The 20,481-nt window shown below is 39.7% G+C and overlaps 1 protein-coding gene across 1 annotated transcript; it reads left to right on the top strand.

Annotated features, from left to right (window-relative positions):
• The first annotated feature begins 501 nt into the window (after positions 1–501).
• Positions 502–19,354, top strand: dkk3a (dickkopf WNT signaling pathway inhibitor 3a). Its single transcript, XM_079840612.1, has 7 exons — positions 502–754; positions 1,380–1,505; positions 1,718–1,798; positions 7,916–8,008; positions 13,885–14,029; positions 18,433–18,589; positions 18,672–19,354. The coding sequence occupies exons 1-7, from the start codon at positions 557–559 to the stop codon at positions 18,757–18,759; spliced, it is 888 nt and encodes a 295-aa protein (XP_079696738.1). The 5' UTR covers positions 502–556; the 3' UTR covers positions 18,760–19,354.
• Positions 19,355–20,481: the final 1,127 nt, after the last annotated feature.

Raw genomic sequence — 20,481 nt, 5'->3', positions numbered from 1 at the left:
GTTGAGCCTTAGTTTAGTTGAAATTTCAACATTTTTTCAATATTCAGAGTTCGATGTTGATTCAATGACTTAATGTTGACAATGTTGATTTAACAAACAGTTTCAATGACTGTTTGCTATCTGGGTAATTCGATTAATTAATCGCCACGTGTAATTAATTCGATTAAAAACTGTAATCGCTTGACAGCCCTAGAAAAAGCGAAAACTTCAGGTCACCTAATAAAGACAAGATTAAGTCTATATATATTTATTCAGGTAAATTAATACAAGTAGAATAAATTAAACACAAAATAAAGACCGAATACAAAAAAAAAACAGTCAAATAACTAAAACATGTGCATTACAGTTGTGGAATGCGCGCGAACCCGCTGAATGCCTGGCATATCAGTAATGAGAGAGCAGCCAGAGAAACAGTGTGTGTGTGTGTGTGTGTGTGTGTGTGTGTGTGTGTGTGTGTGTGGATGCGCATCGCCCCGCCTCTCCTCTCCTCGTCTCGCGCAGCTGGAGCTCCTCTGACCACACACACACACACACAGGCATCAGCCGCGCTGTCAACATGTTTCTGCTCGGATTCAGCCTGTGCCTGGGCATCGTCCATGGGATTGTCCCCGAGATATCCAAAACAGACATGGACATCATTGCAAACATGGAGACAAATGCAGCACAAGGACAAGCGACACTGAGCGATATGTTCAAAGAGGTGGAGGAACTGATGGAGGACACGCAGCAGAAGCTGGAGGACGCGGTGCATCAGGTCCCTGCTTTAAAATAATATATAGCCTATAGATTTGGATAATAATGTCAACTTCTGTCATAACTAATATAGCTTAGATTTGATAATATCAAAATCAGAGCTGACTTAATTCATATTAGATAGTTTGGACATGATCACATATTTGAAAGTGCCATGCATTGACCAGTATTGCATTATAATATATGAACACTTGGGTGTTATTCTTCAAATATCCCACAAATGTGCCATTTATCATCAACCTGACGTTCAAAAACTGATGACAGATTAAAATGATATGAGTAATTCATATTGGTTAAATTGATTATCGGTCTATCTTATAGGCTGTAAAATATATAGTCAGGTCTGAGTGAACTAACTGGTTTTATTCTAGTCAAAAATCATATTTTTTTAATACTGAATAAACCTTAAAATGTTCCCACTGTAAGGGGAAATCATCATAATAAAATATGACATAATGAATTATAAAGTTGCGATTTTCAGGCCTTGAAAAGTCATGCAAATCTTGCATCAGTGTCAGTGAAAGTGATTCTTAAGAGTCAGTTCATGTAGAAATAGCTCATGAGTAATTGCACAGTTTGACTTAATGCAGAGTTTTCGAATAAGAGCTCGTTTTTCTCTCTCTCAGATGGACAATGAGACGGCAAAATCAAGCCTCCATCCACACAACGTCTCTTCAAACCTCCAAAATTACAGCAGTATTGAAATCATAGCTGGGAATCAATCTATTCCTATCGCGGAGAGAATCAATACGGTAGGTGAAGGGCTTGTGTGTGATTCAGTAATGCGGTTTAAATACAGTTACACAACTTTCCAGACATGACCGTCAAGTCATTTGGCACAATGACCACTTAAAAGTAATTGAGTTGTGCTATGCTCTTCTCACATAGGCTAATGAACAAATTTGTCTGAATGTACCATCATTCGATGTGTGTATCAAATGCACTTCTGTCTTTTTACTCCCAGACAACAGACAATTCAGCCGAAGACGCCAACAACAACCTAACAACCATCCGGCCCAGAGATAGAGAGTATAGCCTTGATCACGTAAGCGCTCTGTCTCTCTGTCTCATTGTGTCTGAGAAACATGGCATTTATCTCACCACAACCAAAAGCCTTTTATTTGCACACATAGTGAATACGTTTAATTTCCCGAGTCTGGTTTGTATTGACCTGGTTCTGGATCTGAGGTGACAGTTCAGCTGATAATCGACGGATCTCGTCTGAGGCTTTACGGATCCATTTGACATTTCAGATCTACTCATTTCAGGCGTCCGGGGGAGCTTAGATAAAGAAAGCGAATGCTGAATAATTGAGAGTGGATTTCCTTACAAGTCTGCTTTTAGACAGATGTAGTATAAGAGTAGCCTGGTCCAGACTCTCATACATTTCATTTACATAGAGTCTGGCCACTCTCCATTGACAAGCGTTAACTTCCTTGAAGGCGGGAACTCTGTTGAAGTTTAAAACTATTGGATCTGCCCAGAGCCACTCTGGATCTGCCTTAACCAATCGCTAATGTTTGGTCGTGACGAATGTCATCTCAAACTAGTGCACTACTTCAACGCCATCGTTCTCAGCCACTCCCTCTGTTCGCTGATTGAACCGGTTAATATTTGACCGGAGAAAACCAGAGAATATAGATGGTTTCAACCATAGATATCCATAATAAAGGCTAGATGTCTTACGGCGGAGTCTCTAAAGTCATCGCCGGCGGCCATCTTGTCACAGGCAGGGCTCTGTGGTACCTGATGATCTGCATGAACACAAATACTCATATCTAGCTGAAATCTTGACGGATTTACAAATGGTTTGGTTTCTTACAATCGTTATTAACGTGGCTATAGTTAAGGATGCTTGAACCAATTATGAATAATTTTTCATAAGTATGCAGTGTCATAACTACATCTCTGACGTTTATAACAAACCAAACAGTTTGAAAATCGGTAGAAAATTGAGCAAGTTATGGTTATTTAAAAAGGGCAAGCACCCATGAAAACAATGTTACGAGTTAAGGGCTGTGTAATGCCGTTTTCTGTACAGTATCTATAAACGCTTGCGCGCTCGCCTTCAATCATGCAATGCATTGGAATGACATGTTTCTTTGGATTAATGTTGGGAAAGTTAACTTGTAGATAAAGTACCATATTTGAGATTGATTGTATATGAATGCATCACAAAAAATCCCGTGCTCTATGGGCACTGCCATTAATAGAGGACAAAGTGAAAGTTGTTTTGCACTCCGTGATAAAGGCACATTTAAATATTTTGCAAGAAACATAAATCCGATCAGTTATCCAGATGGCGACCACTTGATGTGAACAAATGTAAACTCGCCGTGTCCCGACTGACTGATGATCAAGGTGCTCGCATGTTAATGCCAAGTGTAAACGCAGCCAGAATAAGTTTCCTCTAGAGTAGATTATTTCTGATAACAAGCAAAGTAAATAACATTCGACATACAGTCTAAATTACATTAGACGCTGCTCTCGGATGACTGGATAATTATGAAGCATTTAAGGCTTTTTGGTGAGTTGCACACGCTGTTTTTGCGTTGGTGTCATGTTCTCTCTGCTTGATCGTTAATATTTATATCATGTTATCCAAGAATAGTACGTTCAAAATGTGTTTCTACTGAGTAGTGCGCCATACTATCCCCTTGCCAGACCGATAAACAAACACAGACCGGAAGTTAACTTCGGGCCAGGTGCGTAACCGTGGCAACGCACGCGCGTCCGATGAAACCGTCTATACCGCAATCCCAGACGGAGTTCTGAAGGAAAATGAAAATTGAGCGGAAGTACGTAGGAGGGCGGAGCCAGGCTAGTGTAAGAGCACTGTAAGAAGAAATCCATTGAACAACGGAAAAAGTACTGGAAAGTTTCTGCCAGGACATTATCTGTTAAAGCCCAAAGTAGACTTTGTTTTTTATACGCTAGTGAATGCAGAGTATACTTCATTTGATAGCGTGCACAAATACAGGCGGTCGACACATGCGCTGTAGAAAGTGTCATCTTTGTCCAGTGTTACAAAAACCGGACAGTACATGTACTTTTCTAGTGATGAAATTTGCATGACGCGCACTGTATGCGGATCCTCCTCGCGTACACATGACAAAGTTTTCTGACATTTCCTTTAACCCTAAACCCAATGCAATGCTTAGTTCAAACTATGGGTTAAAATAAACCTGAGAAAAATCAATTCAGAAAATGAATTCATGTTAACAGTACATTGGGACTTTTCTTAGGCCACCAAAGCCTTTTTTCACGCGGCTGGCCGGCGTATTCAATTGTTTTCAATGGGAGCGCCGCATTTTTAGAACGGAGTGTAACAAGGCGCTGAGCGAGTATGTATGCTCAGCATTTTTACTGGTCGGCGAGAGTTGAAGAATGCTCAAATTTGAGTAAAACGCAGCGCTCATCACTGTCACTTTTCACCCAGCCGTCCAATCACAGTGGAGGAGGGGCGGGACAAATAGAACACCGACCAACCGCCACTTTCTGCTTGTACAACGTCAACTGATGAAAACAAGCAGCATAATAACGGAACAAAGTCATTGAAAACAAGAGCCAGAGCAAATACTTTACATTGTATCGGCATTTTTATATAGAATCCATACAGAGTAGGGCTGTACGATTAATCGAAAAATAACCGAAACCGACATTCAGAACCTCTAACCGACGGATTTTTCCCATGTCGGTTATTTCGGTTTTTACGTGACTCCGCCCCGTCAGTCACATCAAGTGCAGTTTTCAGGCACACAGAGAGAAGCAGGAGCAATTATCTGTGTTTATAGATGCCCAGAATCACTAGTAACTAGTAACTGCATGTTTTACGCAGTTTATATACAGGTCAGTTAATCACCGTTCTTAAAGCCTATACGCGCTGCCGACACACACACACACACACACACACACACACACACACACACACACACACACGGCGAGCGCAAGCCCCGAAGCCAGATCGCTTTCACTTTCGTGCTCATAAAGTTTGTCAGATAAATGCGTTTAAAGGCGTGTCAGTTTCAACATTTAAATGCGCGCGCGTCCTCAACTGCGTCTCACAAAGCTTTGTAATTTGTATGTTTTAAGCCCTGCCAGTTTGAACATTAAAGCGATTTTAGAACATCAGATGTGTATTATGTTGAACTAATGCCTGATATATTGTGACAAACGAACACTCAGACAGAAGCTCGCACATCACGTGAAGATCGCGCGCAAAGCAGCGCAGAAACGCAGTGTCAACACTGTCATGTGACTAAAGTAAAGTCACTAAAGTAGCTTAGAAACTCAACCGTTATAGCATATATTTTAATACCTTTGAAGTAGGCTAAGTACAAACCGCAGCTTCATAATGAATAGAGACGGTAATGAGTAATTCACACACAATCACTCTCTCATTAATGCATTCAAATAAATGTAATGTAGGCCTACTGTGTTAATTTATCTGTATCTGATGTACAAGCAGAAATCTACTCCATAGACAATAACTGCTGAAAGTGAACCGTTTCCTTCAAGTGTTTTAAAATCACAAAGCAATGCACTTTTTCATTAGAAAAAAAAAATCCACCTTTAATAGTAGAAAATATTTACAGTAAAAACCTTATCAGGAAATTACTGAACCTTACGAGGCAAAAAAAAAACAAAACCAAAAATTAAAATAATCGTTCAATTAATCGAGGTTTTTATTTTTGGTCAAATCGTTACAGCCCTAATACAGAGACAAACATCTATGAAATGAGATACTAGTAACTTCCGCGGATATTCCGAATCATAACAAGCAAAGAGTCTCAACTGAAAAAAACGCTAAAAACTTTTTGGTGGACACGCAGCCTTAGAGTGAGGAAGCAATGAATCCATTAGGTCATTCAAAATTTCATTGTTTTGATAACATTAATTTGTACATGAATCTACTTCCTATAAAGTCATGTTCTAATACGCAACGGTGTGATCTGAGAATGTCCAGCTTATCAATGAAAGGGGTTCTATGCAAAACTCACACATTTATGTCTGCAGTGTGTGTACACAACCACCCTATTGTGGTAAAAATCCCCCCACTCAATTGTTCATCGTACAGGAATGTGCTCCAATGTGACATTACTTAGGCCCCGCCCTCGACTGGCCCAGAACCTGCCCTATTAGCTTAGCTCCGCCCCTCAGTGAGCTGTACACAGTCCGCCATGATTATCTCCTCGCCAGAGCATTTAACAGCAGCATTCAAGTAAGAAATGTGTTCTTATTAAAGCTACTAAAGTTATTCAGTCAAGAGCAGTGAGTGATTTCTGCTTATCTTTTGTTGTTTAATTCATATTAACAGCAGATTTAGCAGTAGGTACTGTATATTACACTGCATTCACTTCAATACACAGATCTAATATACACATGCCATTTCTTTCCCTGCTGGTTTACGTTCACAGACATAACCGACTGTGTTCATGTGAAATATGTGTGTTTTTATACATAACCTTGTGTGTATTTGACCGTTTAAGCGCAATAAGATGTTAAAGAGAACTTTGGGTGTGTGCGCTCAGAAAACCATATATCAGAAGTTTAGACTGAAATGGCTTTAAATCGCATGCAGATAATACACTTTCATGATGACGAAGAACTGCAATGTCACGTGAGCGTTAGTTTCTGGCAGAGTATTCGAGGCACAAGCTGTACAGGCTCCGCCCTCTTCTGGAAAGTGGGGCGGGGAGCGGCAGCTCATTTGCATTTAAAGATACATTCACCAAAACAGCATGTTTTTCCTTCCACTCAAAAATTATCTGTGGGGTATTTTGAGCTGAAACTTCACAGACACATTCTAGGGACACCTGAGACCTATATTACATCTTGTAAAAAGGGTCATAATTGGTCCCCTTTAAGTCTGAACACATGAGCACCATTTCCTTCCTGTATTGATGTACTTCCTATTGAAACAGGAAGTTGGAGAGGAAATACTGAAAGGCTCATCCCCCCTTTTTTAAATAGTCTTAGGCTGTGTCCGAAAATCTATGCAATGGCTTGTAAGGCAGCGTTTGTGCATGAAGGCACCTCATGAAACTAATTTCTGACAGACTTCTTTGGCAATGTAACCGTTTAATGATCTACAGCAAAATAGAGAGCGCTTTTGAGAGAACTAAACAAATATTTAACTACTACATTAGTAATTCTCACTAGAAATGACATCAGAAGTAGAAAATGTTGGTAAAAAAAAAACGTACATTTACACACAAACTGACCAGCAAGCGCAACATCGGACGCCATCTTGTTTTTCCAGCTCAACTGTCACAGAATGGAAAGCACAGGATTGTTGGATATCAAATGCAGCGAAGGACACAAATATGCTGCCTTCAAAAATCGATCAGATGGTGTCTCTGGAGACAGGAAGTGAAGCTCACATTAGATTCGGGCGTGCCTTGATGCCTTCCGACCTTGAAATGTGTCCCCCGAAGGCAGTTTTTTTCCAGGTTTCGGATGCAGCCTGCGTTACAACACATGATTGGCTAGTCAGTTGCAGGTGGTTAAGGGGAGGGGCTTTTGTTCTAGACAGCATTTGATTGGACAAAAATCTGTGTAGCGCAGGATGAGTCATCAATATTTGCCTGTTTTTCCAGATGAGATTGCACATTTAAAATGCAAAAATTGAGTTGTCATTGTTTAGGAGTACACACGCATATAGACTTCCTCTAAGTGTAGAAACTAGTTTTACTCTGAAATGCTAAATATCACAATTAACTACTAAGAAATGGCAAGTAACAAAGTAGAACGACTGAAATATTATTTTCTTGTAAAACATTCCCCAGCAATCTTTGTTGCATTTACAACTTTACAGTGTAGACTAAAGTATAATTGCAGAGGATGTATGTAATATTTATATAGTTAGATAATGGAAGGTATGACTTTTTCCTCTGTTAAATATGTATGAACCAGGGTTAAAAAGAGAAATTAAGCATTAAGGGATAAAGCGCTTTTTGTCCTAAGCTTCAAAATTAGCCTAAATGTGTGGGTGTAGACAAATATCATATGACCACCTCACATCCTCCTAAACCCTGTGCCTGTTGCTTTAACTCTCTGCTGAAGTACAACTCTGCTATTGATTCGTTTTGTGGACCATGTGCTTGAAGTTTGAAGCTCAAATCTTCTTGAAGGTTTTGAATGCTTTCCTTCTGTCTCCCAGGAGTGTGTCATTGATGAAGACTGTGAGAAGGGCCGGTACTGTCTCTACGAGACGCACAGCTCAAAGTGTCTGCCCTGCAAACAGCTTGATGCGGTAAGTGGGTTCAAATTTCACAGACCAGACACACTGCAAGGTACGCTTAACCTCCAGTATCATCCCGTTTAAAAGATTCTCTGGTTAAAAAGATTCTCATTTATTTCCATTTGGTTTTCTGCACAAACATTGTACCCTGTAATGTGGCTTTCCTACAATATGATCCAACCGAGCCTGCATTGTGACTGCATTGCAGTACAAGTGCACCTGGAATCTGATATGCTGGAGCGTTTCTCCTTTGGGTTTCACATCAAAGTGCGCAGATTGCTAAATATGAGCAGCTTCTCCGGCTCCACAGAACACATTGAGTTCACCTCGAGGCACAGGAAGTAGGGTAGCCAACTAAGCAGAATACAGATGTGCATTACTCTTGCAGGATACAGTTGAAATGCATTATAACACCCAGCCAAAACAAACTGTGTATGCTTTTAAGAAAGCCTGGCTCAGCTAAGCTTTGAACAAACCTAACCATATCTATGAAACAATAGTTTTCTAAGCATTTAGACTTTCTCTTGGCGAATGATAACAGGGTAAAACAGTAGACTGAAAGATATTTTAACAATTGGCTTGTTATACTATGGTATAATCCACTGAACACACTGTATTACTATCCCTCACAGCCTCATTTTCATTCCTCTCAAAATGTAAATATAGTGGTCTATTCCTGAAAAATAAAAGACCCTTATTTGCTGGTGAATCAGTAATGCACGGCAGGTCCTGAGAAGTCCGATTCCTGAATGAATGACTCTTATGAGCAAGTACTTTTTAATGAACCAACTGCATATAGAGCAACCAGCAAAATCCAAATCCAGGACGGATGACCCTCATGTACTTCCCTTGGAAGTGGAGTCCAATTCCCGGACAAATTAATCTCATGAGCCAGTTCTTTTTTGTGATTCAATAGCATACCGCATGCACAACATTTGGAGTCTAGTTCCTAAATGACTCTTATGAGTCAGGTGTTTTTAGTGAACCATTTGCGTATAGCGAAATCAGTATGGTAAAAATGGTAAATGGACTGCATTTATATAGTGCTTTTAACAGACCAATGGCCATCCAAAGCGCTTTACACAACCAGCAGAATCCAAATCTTGAATGAATGACTCATGAACCAGTTCTTTTTAGTGATTCAAAAGCAACCAGTTGTTTCCACTCCGTACTAATGACTCTTAGGAGCGAGTTCTTTTTAGTGATTCAGTAGCATACAATAGTATATCACACAACCTTATTTTATGTATACGATCGTATGAGCCTGGTATTTTTAGTGAACCATTTGTGTATGGCGCAATCAGTAGAGTCTAATTCCTGAAAGAATGACTCTCATGAACCAGTTCTTTTTAGGGAGTCAATAGCATACCGCATGCGCAACATTTGGAGTCTAATTACTAAATGACTCTTACGAGCCAGGTCTTTTTAGTGAACCATTTGTGTATAGCGAAATCAGTAGAGTCTAATTCCTGAAAGAATGACTCTCATGAACCAGTTCTTTTTAGTGATTCGATAGCATACAGTAAACAAGTGGAGTCCAATTCCCAGACAAATGACTCTTGTGAGCAAGTACTTTTTAATGAACCAACTGCAAATAGAGCAACCAGCAGAATCCAAATCTTGAATGAATGACTCATGAACCAGTTCTTTTTAGTGATTCAAAAGCAACCAGTTGTTTCCACTCCGTACTAATGACTCTTAGGAGCGAGTTCTTTTTAGTGATTCAGTAGCATACAATAGTATATCACACAACCTTATTTTATGTATACGATCGTATGAGCCTGGTATTTTTAGTGAACCATTTGTGTATGGCGCAATCAGTAGAGTCTAATTCCTGAAAGAATGACTCTCATGAACCAGTTCTTTTTAGGGAGTCAATAGCATACCGCATGCGCAACATTTGGAGTCTAATTACTAAATGACTCTTTCGAGCCAGGTCTTTTTAGTGAACCATTTGTGTATAGCGAAATCAGTAGAGTCTAATTCCTGAAAGAATGACTCTCATGAACCAGTTCTTTTTAGTGATTCGATAGCATACAGTAAACAAGTGGAGTCCAATTCCCGGACAAATGACTCTTATGAGCCTGTACTTTTTAAATGAACCAACTGCATATAGAGCAACCAGCTGAATCCAAATCCTGAATGAATGACTCATGAACCAGTTCTTTTTAGTGATTCAATAGCATACCGCATGAACAACATTTGGAGTCCATTTTCTAAATTACCCTTATGAGTCAGGGCCCGTATTCATAAAGAATCTTAAAGGTCCCGTTTTTCGTGTTTTTTTGAAGCTTTGATTGTGTTTACAGTGTGCAATATAACATGTGTTCATGTTTCATGTGTAAAAAAAACAGTATTTTTCACACAATTTACTGATCTGTATACTGCTGTTTTCACTGTCCTCAAAACGGCGTGAGAATTTCCTCGTTCTATGAAGTCCCTCCTTCAGAAACACGTAACGAGTTCTGATTGTGCCAGCGGTTCCCGTGTTGTGATTCGACAGCAGCTTACACACGTTGCCCGGAAAGGTCACGCCTCTTACCATAACGGGGAGATGAACACGCTCAAACTACAGCGTCCCTGAAGGCCAAACAAAGGTGATTTGACTCCGGGATGAAAATAACAGCGTCTGAACGACATGGCGACAAACGCAACCGAACCGAACCGAACCGAACACAACACTTCCTCTTCTCCATGAGGGAGCAACAAGACCACGCCCCCTTTTTCGCGTGTTCTTGTGGGCGGAGGTTAGTCGACAAACTGTTCTACTGACGTAATTAAAGCAGGAAATACCAGGATGTAGTCCAAACCGGCCGTTCGCTGTAGGCTTTGAAAGGGAACTTCTGTTAAATAAAATATCTCGCTTGGCATTGAACTTTGAGCTTTATAATTTTACAGGTATTATTTATGCTCTAACAGCAACATTACACACTAACTAAAGTTTGAAAAATGGGATCACGAAGAACAGGACCTTTAATGCAAAGAGTAGCCCCTAGTGACAAAATTCTAAGAAAATTCTTTGAAATGTGGGCGTTTACTCTTAAAATTAACTAAAAAATCCATGTAAAGAAAAAAGTAATTCAGAAAGCATCTTAACCCATAAAAGAGGTCTTTAGGTCAAATTTGTTTGGAGCACGGACGAGGACTTTTAAGAGGCTTAAGAGTTTCTTTAGCAGCGGAGAAAGACGAAGAGGGAGAAGAAATGTGATGCAGACAATGGATGACAGTGACTTAATAAGACGCTATAGATTAGATCGTGCAGGGATCATGTTTGTTGCATTAAATCCAACTTTCAAACCACCAATTAAATAGACATGCCAGCAATCAGTGTAATTGGAAAGAGCGGAACAATGTTTATAATTCTAAGCCAATCAAATACCTTATAGGAAATTAACAGCATGGTAAATAATAAAAGGATTTATATACACTGAAAAAAAATGTTTTGTTGAATTTACTAATTTTTTTTATCGTAAGTGGTCGCAATCAATTTATTTGATCTCAATTTAAACAAAAACACATGCAATTCCCATAAAACCAATTCATTTTTTTAAAAATTAAAATAAAAAAACTAAATTTAAATTATTTAAACGAGCACAAATTAATTATGCTTAATTTAATCGGGCCATATTCCAATTCCAATTTTTTTCAGTGTACAAATATATAATGTGTGTGTGTGTGTGTGTGTGTGTGTGTGTGAGAGAGAGAGAGTGAGAGAGAACGGTAAAATAGGCAATTTGCGCTTGTAAATTCAAAGTGAAGGCTATATAAAATAGACCCTATACTTAAAGGTCCCCTTCTTCGCGATTCCATTGTTCAAACTTTAGTTAGTGTGTAATGTTGCTGTTAGAGCATAAATAATACCTGTAAAATTATAAAGCTCAAAGTTCAATGCCAAGCGAGATATTTTATTTAACAGAAGTTCCCTTTCAAAGCCTACAGCGAACGGCTGGCTTGGACTACATCCTGGTACTTCCTTCTTTAATTACGTCAGTAGAACAGTAGAACAGACTAACCTCCGCCCACAAAGAAACGCGAAAAAGGGGGCGCGGTCTTGTTGCTGTCCCACGTGGAGAAGCGGACGGTCGCGTGGAGAAAAGGAACTGTTGCGTTGAGTGTGTTTATCGCCATGTCATCGAGACGCTGTTATTTTCATCCAGGAGTCAAATCACCTTTGTTTGGCTTTCCCAGGGACGCTGTAGAGATTATTGAACGCATACATCTCCCCGTTAAGAGGCGTGACCTTTCCAACGTGCGCTAAGCTGCTGTCAAATTACAACACAGGAACCGCTTTCACGTGCGCTAAGCTGTGGTCGAATCACAGCACAGGAACCGCTTGCACAATCAGAACTCGTTAAGTGTTTCTGAAGGAGGGACTTCATAGAACAAGGAAATCACCAGCCGTTTTTAGGACAGTGGAAACAGCAGTATACAGATAAGTAAATAGTGTGAAAAATACTGTGTTTTTTTACACGCGAAACATGAACACATGTTATATTGCACACTGTAAACACAATCAAAGCTTCAAAAAAACACGAAGAACGGGACCTTTAAAAGCGCTCCTTTTTTCCCCTTTTTGGACAACCAACCAATCACAGTCTTCAAAAGACTGTCATACGTAGTAACAGGTCAGCCTCGCCTCTTCACTAAGATAAAAGTTTTTGTATTTTCCTTGCTCAGAGTTGCTCTCAGATCGGTCCCGAATAGCTCTTAAGCTAAGATTCCTACGTAAAAGTTTTTAAGCTAAATTAGGAGTTTTCTGAGAGGACTCTTAGAATCTTTATGAATACGGGCCCAGGACTTTTTAGTGAACCATTTGTGTATGGCGAAATCAGTAGAGTCTAATTCCTGAACTAATTATGTTTGTGAGGCAGTTATTTTTACAGTTGTGATTCAATAGCATAGAGTGCCACACTTGGAGAGTGATTCCTGAACAAATGACTCTTATTAGTGAACACTTTTTAGTGAATCAATAGCATACCGCACAACCTTTGGAGTCCGTTTTCTAAATGACTCTTATGAGCCAGGTATTTTTAGTGAATCACCCACATATAGCACAACCAGTAGAGTCTAATTCATGAACTAATGACTCTTATGAGCTTGTCTTTTTAATGTGATTCAATAGCATACAGTGCAACAGGGAGTCCCGATTCCTGAACTAATGACTCTTAGGTTTTTTTTAGTGAACCAACTGCATATATCGCAACAAGTAGAGTTCAATTCCTGAATGAGTGATCCTTATGAACCCCTTTTTTTAGTGAATCAATAGCATACAGCGCAATCAGTGGAGTCTGGTTCTTGAACAAATTATACTTATAAACCGATTCATTTTATTGAATCAAAAACAAATTATTAATTAATCGGTGCAGTTAACTAATTTTTGTCATCATGTTCAACTTTAAATCAATGAAGAATTAAAAAAGCCATGTTAAAGTCTGTGTAAACATTACAAAATGGCTTTACGTTTATTTCTGATTTGTTTTGTTGATGTTTAAAATAATCTCAATTTAAATTGGCAATGTACAGTAAATGCAATTCTGCGTTTTTCAATAATGAATGAATCAAGGGAATCGTTAAGGAATCCGAATCATTAAACTCCAAACGATTCTCATTCCTACCCAGAACACCTTAAAAAGAAACCACATAGCAACACCCTGGAATCATGGAGACAATGTTTGCGCAGACAGATACTAGTTTGGTTTACATATTGGGAACTCTTTACATTAGTATTAGTGGAGATGCATTACTGCAGGACGACCTGTGCATTGATGTGCTGAAAGAAAGAATCGTGTTCGGTTCAAAAATATGCTGAAATGTAACATGAACCCAATAAGTAACTCAAAGCTGTTAACAGCTTTCTCAAGGCACTCTGTGTACTGTGTCCCCCTCAGACGTGCACCAAAGATGAGGAATGCTGTGCGGGACAGCTGTGTGTGTGGGGTCAGTGTGCAGGCAACAGCTCAAAGGGAGACGCAGGAACCCTCTGTCAGTACCAACGCGACTGTAAGGAGGACTTCTGCTGTGCCTTCCATAAAGGTAGGAGCATCTGCTGACACTGCTTGATAGTGCAGATCCCTAATAGTAATGTCTTTTTTGAACGAATCTTTTAAGCGAATGACTCTCTCTCCGTGTCCGAAATCGCATACTCTCTTGGTAGTTATTTTGACTAAGTAATTTGTGACCGCTAAAAAAGTACATTCTACAGGTGCTGGTCATATAATTAGAATATCATCAAAAAGTTGATTTATTTCACTAATTCCATTCAAAAAGTGAAACTTTTATATTATATTCATTCCTTACACACAGACTGATATATTTCAAATTATTATTTCTTTTAATTTTGATGATTATAACGGACAACTAAGGAAAATCTCAAATTCAGTATCTCAGAAAATTTGAATATTGTGAAAAGGTTCAATATTGAAGACACCTGGTGCCACACTCTAATCAGCTAATAAACTCAAAACACCTGCAAAGGCCTTTAAATGGTCTCTCAGTGTAGTTCTGTAGGCTACACAATCATGGGGAAGACTGCTGACTTGACAGTTGTCCAAAAGACGACCAGTGACACCTTGCACAAGGAGGGCAAGACTCAAAAGGTCATTACAAAAGAGGCTGGCTGTTCACAGAGCTCTGCGTCCAAGCACATTAATAGAGAGGCGAAGGGAAGGAAAAGATGTGGTAGAAAAAAGTGTACAAGCAATAGGGATAACCACACCCTGGAGAGGATTGTAAAACGAAACCCATTCAAACATGTGGGGGAGATTCACAAAGAGTGGACTGCAGCTGGAGTCAGTGCTTCAAGAACCACTACGCACAGATGTATGCGAGACATGGGTTTCAGCTGTCGCATTCCTTGTGTCAAGCCACTCTTGAACAACAGACAGCGTCAGAAGCGTCTCGCCTGGGCTAAAGACAAAAAGGACTGGACTGCTGCTGAGTGGTCCAAAGTTATGCTCTGTAAAGAATTCTTTGGAAATCAGGGTCCCAGAGTCTGGAGGAAGAGAGGAGAGGCACACAATCCACATTGCTTGAGGTCCAGTGGAAAGTTTCCAGTCAGTGATGGTTTGGGGTGCCATGTCATCTGCTGGTGTTGGTCCACTGTGTTTTCTGAGGTCCAAGGTCAACGCAGCCGTTTACCAGGACGTTTTAGAGCACTTCATGCTTCTCACCAACTTTATGGAGATGCAGATTTCATTTTGCAACAGGACTTGGCTCCTGCACACAGTGCCAAAGCAACCAGTACCTGGTTTAAGGATCATGGTATCCCTGTTCTTAATTGGCCAGCAAACTCGCCTGACCTTAACTTAAGAAAATCTATGGGGTATTGTGAAGAGGAAGATGCGATATGCCAGACCCAACAATGCAGAAGAGCTGAAGGCCACTATCAGGGCAACCTGGGCTCTCATAACACCTGAGCAGTGCCACAGACTGATCTCCTCATGCCACGCCGCATTGCTGCAGTCATTCAGGCAAAAGGAGCCCCAACTACATATTGAGTGCTGGACATGCTGCTCATACTTTTCATGTTCATACTTTTCAGTTGGCCAAGAATTCTAAAAATCCTTTCTTTGTATTGGTCTTAATTAATATTCTAATTTTCTGAGATACTGTATTTGGAATTTTCTTTAGTTGTCAGTTATAATCATCAAAATTAAAATAAATAATCATTTGAAATATATCAGTCTGTGTGTAATGAATGAATATAATATACAAGTTTCACTTTTTGAAAGGAATTAGTGAAACTTTTTGATGATATACTGATTATATGACCAGCACCTGTATATAGTATGAATGTACTCTGGATTCGCCATGTTGTCATTATCATGTGACCTACCGGCATCAGTTGCGTAGCTTCACTGCCATTCATGAATCGTGTCCCGTGGCCTCATGGGATAATAGTGTCCATCGTATGCACACTTCAGAATCTCGCATCTTCAGAAGTAAGTCGTCATCCGGTAACTTTTTTCTACTCTTTTATGAGTGCTGTGAATTCAGACATACTTCTCGTCACATTGTGTTTTTCACCTACTATATAGTAAGGAAGTATGTGATTTTGGATGCAGCCTACTCAAGTTTCTCATACACTGAAGTCCCACCCATTTGAAGGGGACATATGCTAAATGTATTCGCTTTTACTGGTATTTGAACACTGGTGTGTGTAAACCAGCCTATAATGGTAAATATGAACCCACTCCCACTTTTTTTTATAATCCCATAAATCAAAAGCAGTGTCTGAAAATACACTGTTCCTACTGTGATGTCACAGTAGGGCAAGCCCCGCCCACAACTGATGATCCACCCTATTAGCATAGATCCCGCCCTGAGTGAGACACATAGTCCACCATGTTTATATCCTCGCTATAGCACCTATTGAGGTCTGCGCCACATACACATTACAAATGATCTGTTATTGGACGTACCAATAAACACGAGTCTCCATAGACTCCTGGCATCTGAGCCACTGAGGACACCGTGGGTTCATTTTTGGTGAAGTCTTGTGCAAATCATTTTACGCTGGACTTCTTCACAAATGAGGGTCAGTTCAATGCTGGATTTGCACAAAGATTGAGTCGATACCAACATCCTGCTTCACTTCCCACCGGAGCACCTGTACAACAACTTATCGATTAGCACGTTTCATCATAAGTTGATTAAAGTTAACTCCATAACTGAGCATTCAGAAACGTCCAGTTGCAAGTCTCTCCATCAGTGTCTGACTCCGGCTCATTTGCATTTAAAGGTACAAACACAAAAACAGTGTTTTTGCTCACACCCAAATAGGGGCAAATTTGACAAGCTATAATAAATGATCTGTGGGGTATTGAGCTAAAACTTCACATACACACTCTGGGGACACCTGAGACTTACTACATCTTGTGAAAAGGGCATAATAGGACCCCTTTAACCCTCTGGTGCTCTTCGGTCATTTCTGACCAGAACATTTTCTGTTTTGAAATGTTAAAAATCACAGCTTCATCGGAATGATATGAAACTTGGCGACTTTTCTAGCATTAGGTATGTAAACACACAAAAAAATTGGGGTCATGATTCAAGCATGCTAATTGGTCGTAAAAAAAAAAGTAGCGTTCATTGTCTTCGGTCATAAATGAAATGGGAAATGAATGGGAAATCGGCAAAAACACAAATTCACTGATTTGTGTGTACAATCTTCAAAACGGCCACGATGCTGAAAAAAAGTACACAGCAGTAAAGGGGTGACACTCTAAAACATCAAGAGTGTGATATTGACAGATATTGACACATCCACTCACACACACACACACACACACACACCTATGAAAAACTGAGCCTATGTACCACATTTTGATTTTTTTTAAATCACTGCTTCATCGTAAAAATATGAAACTTGGTGACTTTTCTAGCATTAGGTATGTTAACACAAAAATAATTGAGGGCATGATTTGAGCATGCTAAGTGGTCATAAAAAAATACTCCCACTTGTGCTCTTCGGTCAAAAATGACCCCCATAGGAAATGAATGGGAAATCTGCTAAAACACAAATTCACAGAAAAAAATCTATATTTCTAACACCAAAACTTTATAATAAATAGTCTTTGAGATTTTTTTTATATATATTCAAATCCATCAAAAAAAAAAAGAAATCATTAAATATGTTCAAAACAGAACTAGGGAATTCTCAAGCCTCTCCATAGAGACCTCTAGTGATTACACCCATGGTTGCATGATTTCTTAAATAATTCCAACAGAGGGCGCTAATCTGCCTACAAAAATATATATTTGAGGCCTAATCTCTATTTTAATCTGAAATACTGCATTTTTTTATTACAAAAAAAAAAAGTATAATTTTCAATGGCAAAAATAGACCATAATTATTGCATAAATATAAAAAAATACCATCAAATCATCTCAAAATACAAAATTAAAAAGAATAAATATTATTGAAGAAAAATAAATTGCATTGGTTTTACTGGGGTGGAGGAAGTTAAATTTTTAGGTGTCCAGTCACTTATGACCGGGAAGACAACCAATGCAACCCCTAAACGAAGAGCACCAGAGGGTTAAAGCTCCATTTTGAAGTGTGTGACCTCTTTGGTGGCTTTTCTTGCCTGTAAAGGTCGACTTTAGCACGAACCAATAGTATTCAAGTGTGGGTTATGAAGGAGCATTTTATTGGGTTGGACCTACGGAATGAATACGTCCAGCTTCACTGCTTCGCATTAGCAAAGTTGTGCTTCTGATCGGCTTTTGCAATACTATAGATCTAGATGATTTGTAGATGCACAAATTTGAATAAAGGATAATAAGGCTCGACTCTCTCACGACACATAAAAGACGCTCATTTGTCACCACCTACTGGCGTAAATGTGTAACACCACAGAACGAATCGGTACAACTTTTTTTGGTGAACAGAATCAAATGACAGATTTTCACCACTGATTGTGTTCCATTTTCAGCCTTGCTATTCCCAGTGTGCAGCTCTAAGCCAATAGAACGCGAGCGCTGCATCATTTCAGCCAATCACCTGATGGAGCTGCTGTCATGGGATTTGGAGGGGGAAGGTCCTCAAGAGCACTGCCCCTGTGCTGGTGACCTGCAGTGCCAACATCGCGGGTAAGAAGCCCTGAGGGCCGCCACCTCCTCCTGGAAATACTGATATGAAATTGGTCATGCATTTTGTTTTCACTGTTCTCAGACGAGGTGCACTGTGCCTGAAGAGCCAGAACTCCAGCGAGGAGGACCTCACAGACACCATGTACTCTGAGATCGACTACATCCTCTAGTGAGACATGAACGCTTCATCATCACGCCAAAGCTTTGTAGGAAACGCCTTCACCATACTCACCCAAACTCACAGGCTCTAAACCGCTGCTGTGAAGGGGCAGCAGAAGATATTCGCTGAAGGCCTGAATCTAAGAGCGTTCACACTGATATCGATTTGAAAGCATCAAGTCGCCCGGATGAATTTGGCGAGAGATGACGACCGCTGGTAATGCAAAGTTGAGGGCATCAAGTGACACGTGTGTGAGACACACGGAAGTCGAATGTTTGACTCGTGCACTTTATGTTCGATTGGATTTGTGATCGGAGTTTCAAAGCTATGGCCAGTAACTCTAGTTCATCAAATCATTGTCAGTGTGAACAGCCCTCAAGTGCTGAAGCTCCACTGCGGGATTATAGCATGGGAAAGAAGCACTTATTATTAATGTACAGTACTAATGCTTCAATTATACGTCTGGCAGAGAAAATATAAAGAGGACAGCTCTGATGAGAGCCCATGCATCTTAGTTTAGTGTAATAGCTAAAGTGACGCAACCATACAAGAAACCTCATGTCATTTCCCCAGCCAATAAATATAAAACATCAAATAAAAAGTTGAAAAACATGTTTCCATCTTTTTGTATATACTATCTGAACCAATGAGGGTTTGAACTAAAACGGATCTCTTTATTTAACCCTCTGGTGCTCTTCGGTCATTTCTGACAGAAACATTTTGTTTTGAAATTTTAAAAATCACAGCTTCATCAGAATGATATGAAACTTTGTTACTTTTCTTGCATTAGGTATGTAAACACAAAAAAAGTGGAGTCATGATTCGAGCATGCTAATTGGTCTAAACAAAAAAGTAGCGTTCATTGTCTTCGGTCATAAATGACCGACCATAGGAAATGAATGGGAAATCGGCAAAAACACATTCTCTGAATATTTGTGTGTACAATCTACAAATCGGTGCTGAAAAGAAGCACACAGCAGTAAAGGGGTGACACTAAAACATCAAGAGTGTGATATTGACCAGTGATGCGCGGGTCAATGTATAAACAACCCGCACCCGACCGACGTTTTCAACTAACCCGCCCTCAACTCGGACCGCAAAAAAAAAGAAGAAAATATTGTACCCGACCCGCTTCCTGACCCGCATTTTTTAAAAGTAGTAAATGCTCATCGTAGCTCATTGGGCCATTGAGAAAATGTTTCAGGCCCTGACGTGGTGCGCTCAGAGGTGCAGCAGCGAGAGCGGGAAGTTCTTGAGGCGGCCCATCATTTTCCATTTCAGCTCCAGATGCATATTATTGATGAACGCGATGTTTATGTTTCGACCCGGCTTGAAGAATTCATCAGCCCACATTTGGAAAACATTTGGAAAAGTGTGAAAGCACTTAGGAGCGCAAACTGTTATTTTTCTGAATGCTTTATGATATAGCCTAGTGTTATGTAATACAGGCTTGATTTATTCATTTATTTCGTTTAATTTTCTTAACAATTAAGATGCTGCATGTGTTTATCCAGTCTAATCGAAGTGTGCGTCTCTCCCCCGACTTTCCCAACAAAAATCCCGCCCCCTCTCAGAAAATACATACAACTGACTTTAAATGCGTTTAAAAGTAGCCTATTAAAATGGTACAATGGCATTGCTCAGTTCAACGTTTTGGGAAATCGGGCATTTTGTCCCGCGTCAGCATTTATTCAAAAGTTAATAACGCTCAACATTCAAAAGGTAAATAAGG

Source organism: Gobio gobio (genome assembly GCF_949357685.1).
Source record: "Gobio gobio genome assembly, chromosome: 2".
NCBI lineage: Eukaryota > Metazoa > Chordata > Actinopteri > Cypriniformes > Gobionidae > Gobio > Gobio gobio.
The sequence above is the reverse complement of the archived record's forward strand: the minus strand, read 5'-3'. Positions and strand labels throughout refer to the sequence as shown.

Bases quoted from the DNA above. Each gene is read 5' to 3' on its own strand.
- dkk3a (XM_079840612.1), top strand. From the start codon at position 557: ATGTTTCTGCTCGGATTCAGCCTGTGCCTGGGCATCGTCCATGGGATT. The intron at 1,799-7,915 runs GTAAGCGCTCTG...TCTGTCTCCCAG, and splicing joins GAGAGTATAGCCTTGATCAC to GAGTGTGTCATTGATGAAGA. The intron at 18,590-18,671 runs GTAAGAAGCCCT...CACTGTTCTCAG, and splicing joins CTGCAGTGCCAACATCGCGG to ACGAGGTGCACTGTGCCTGA.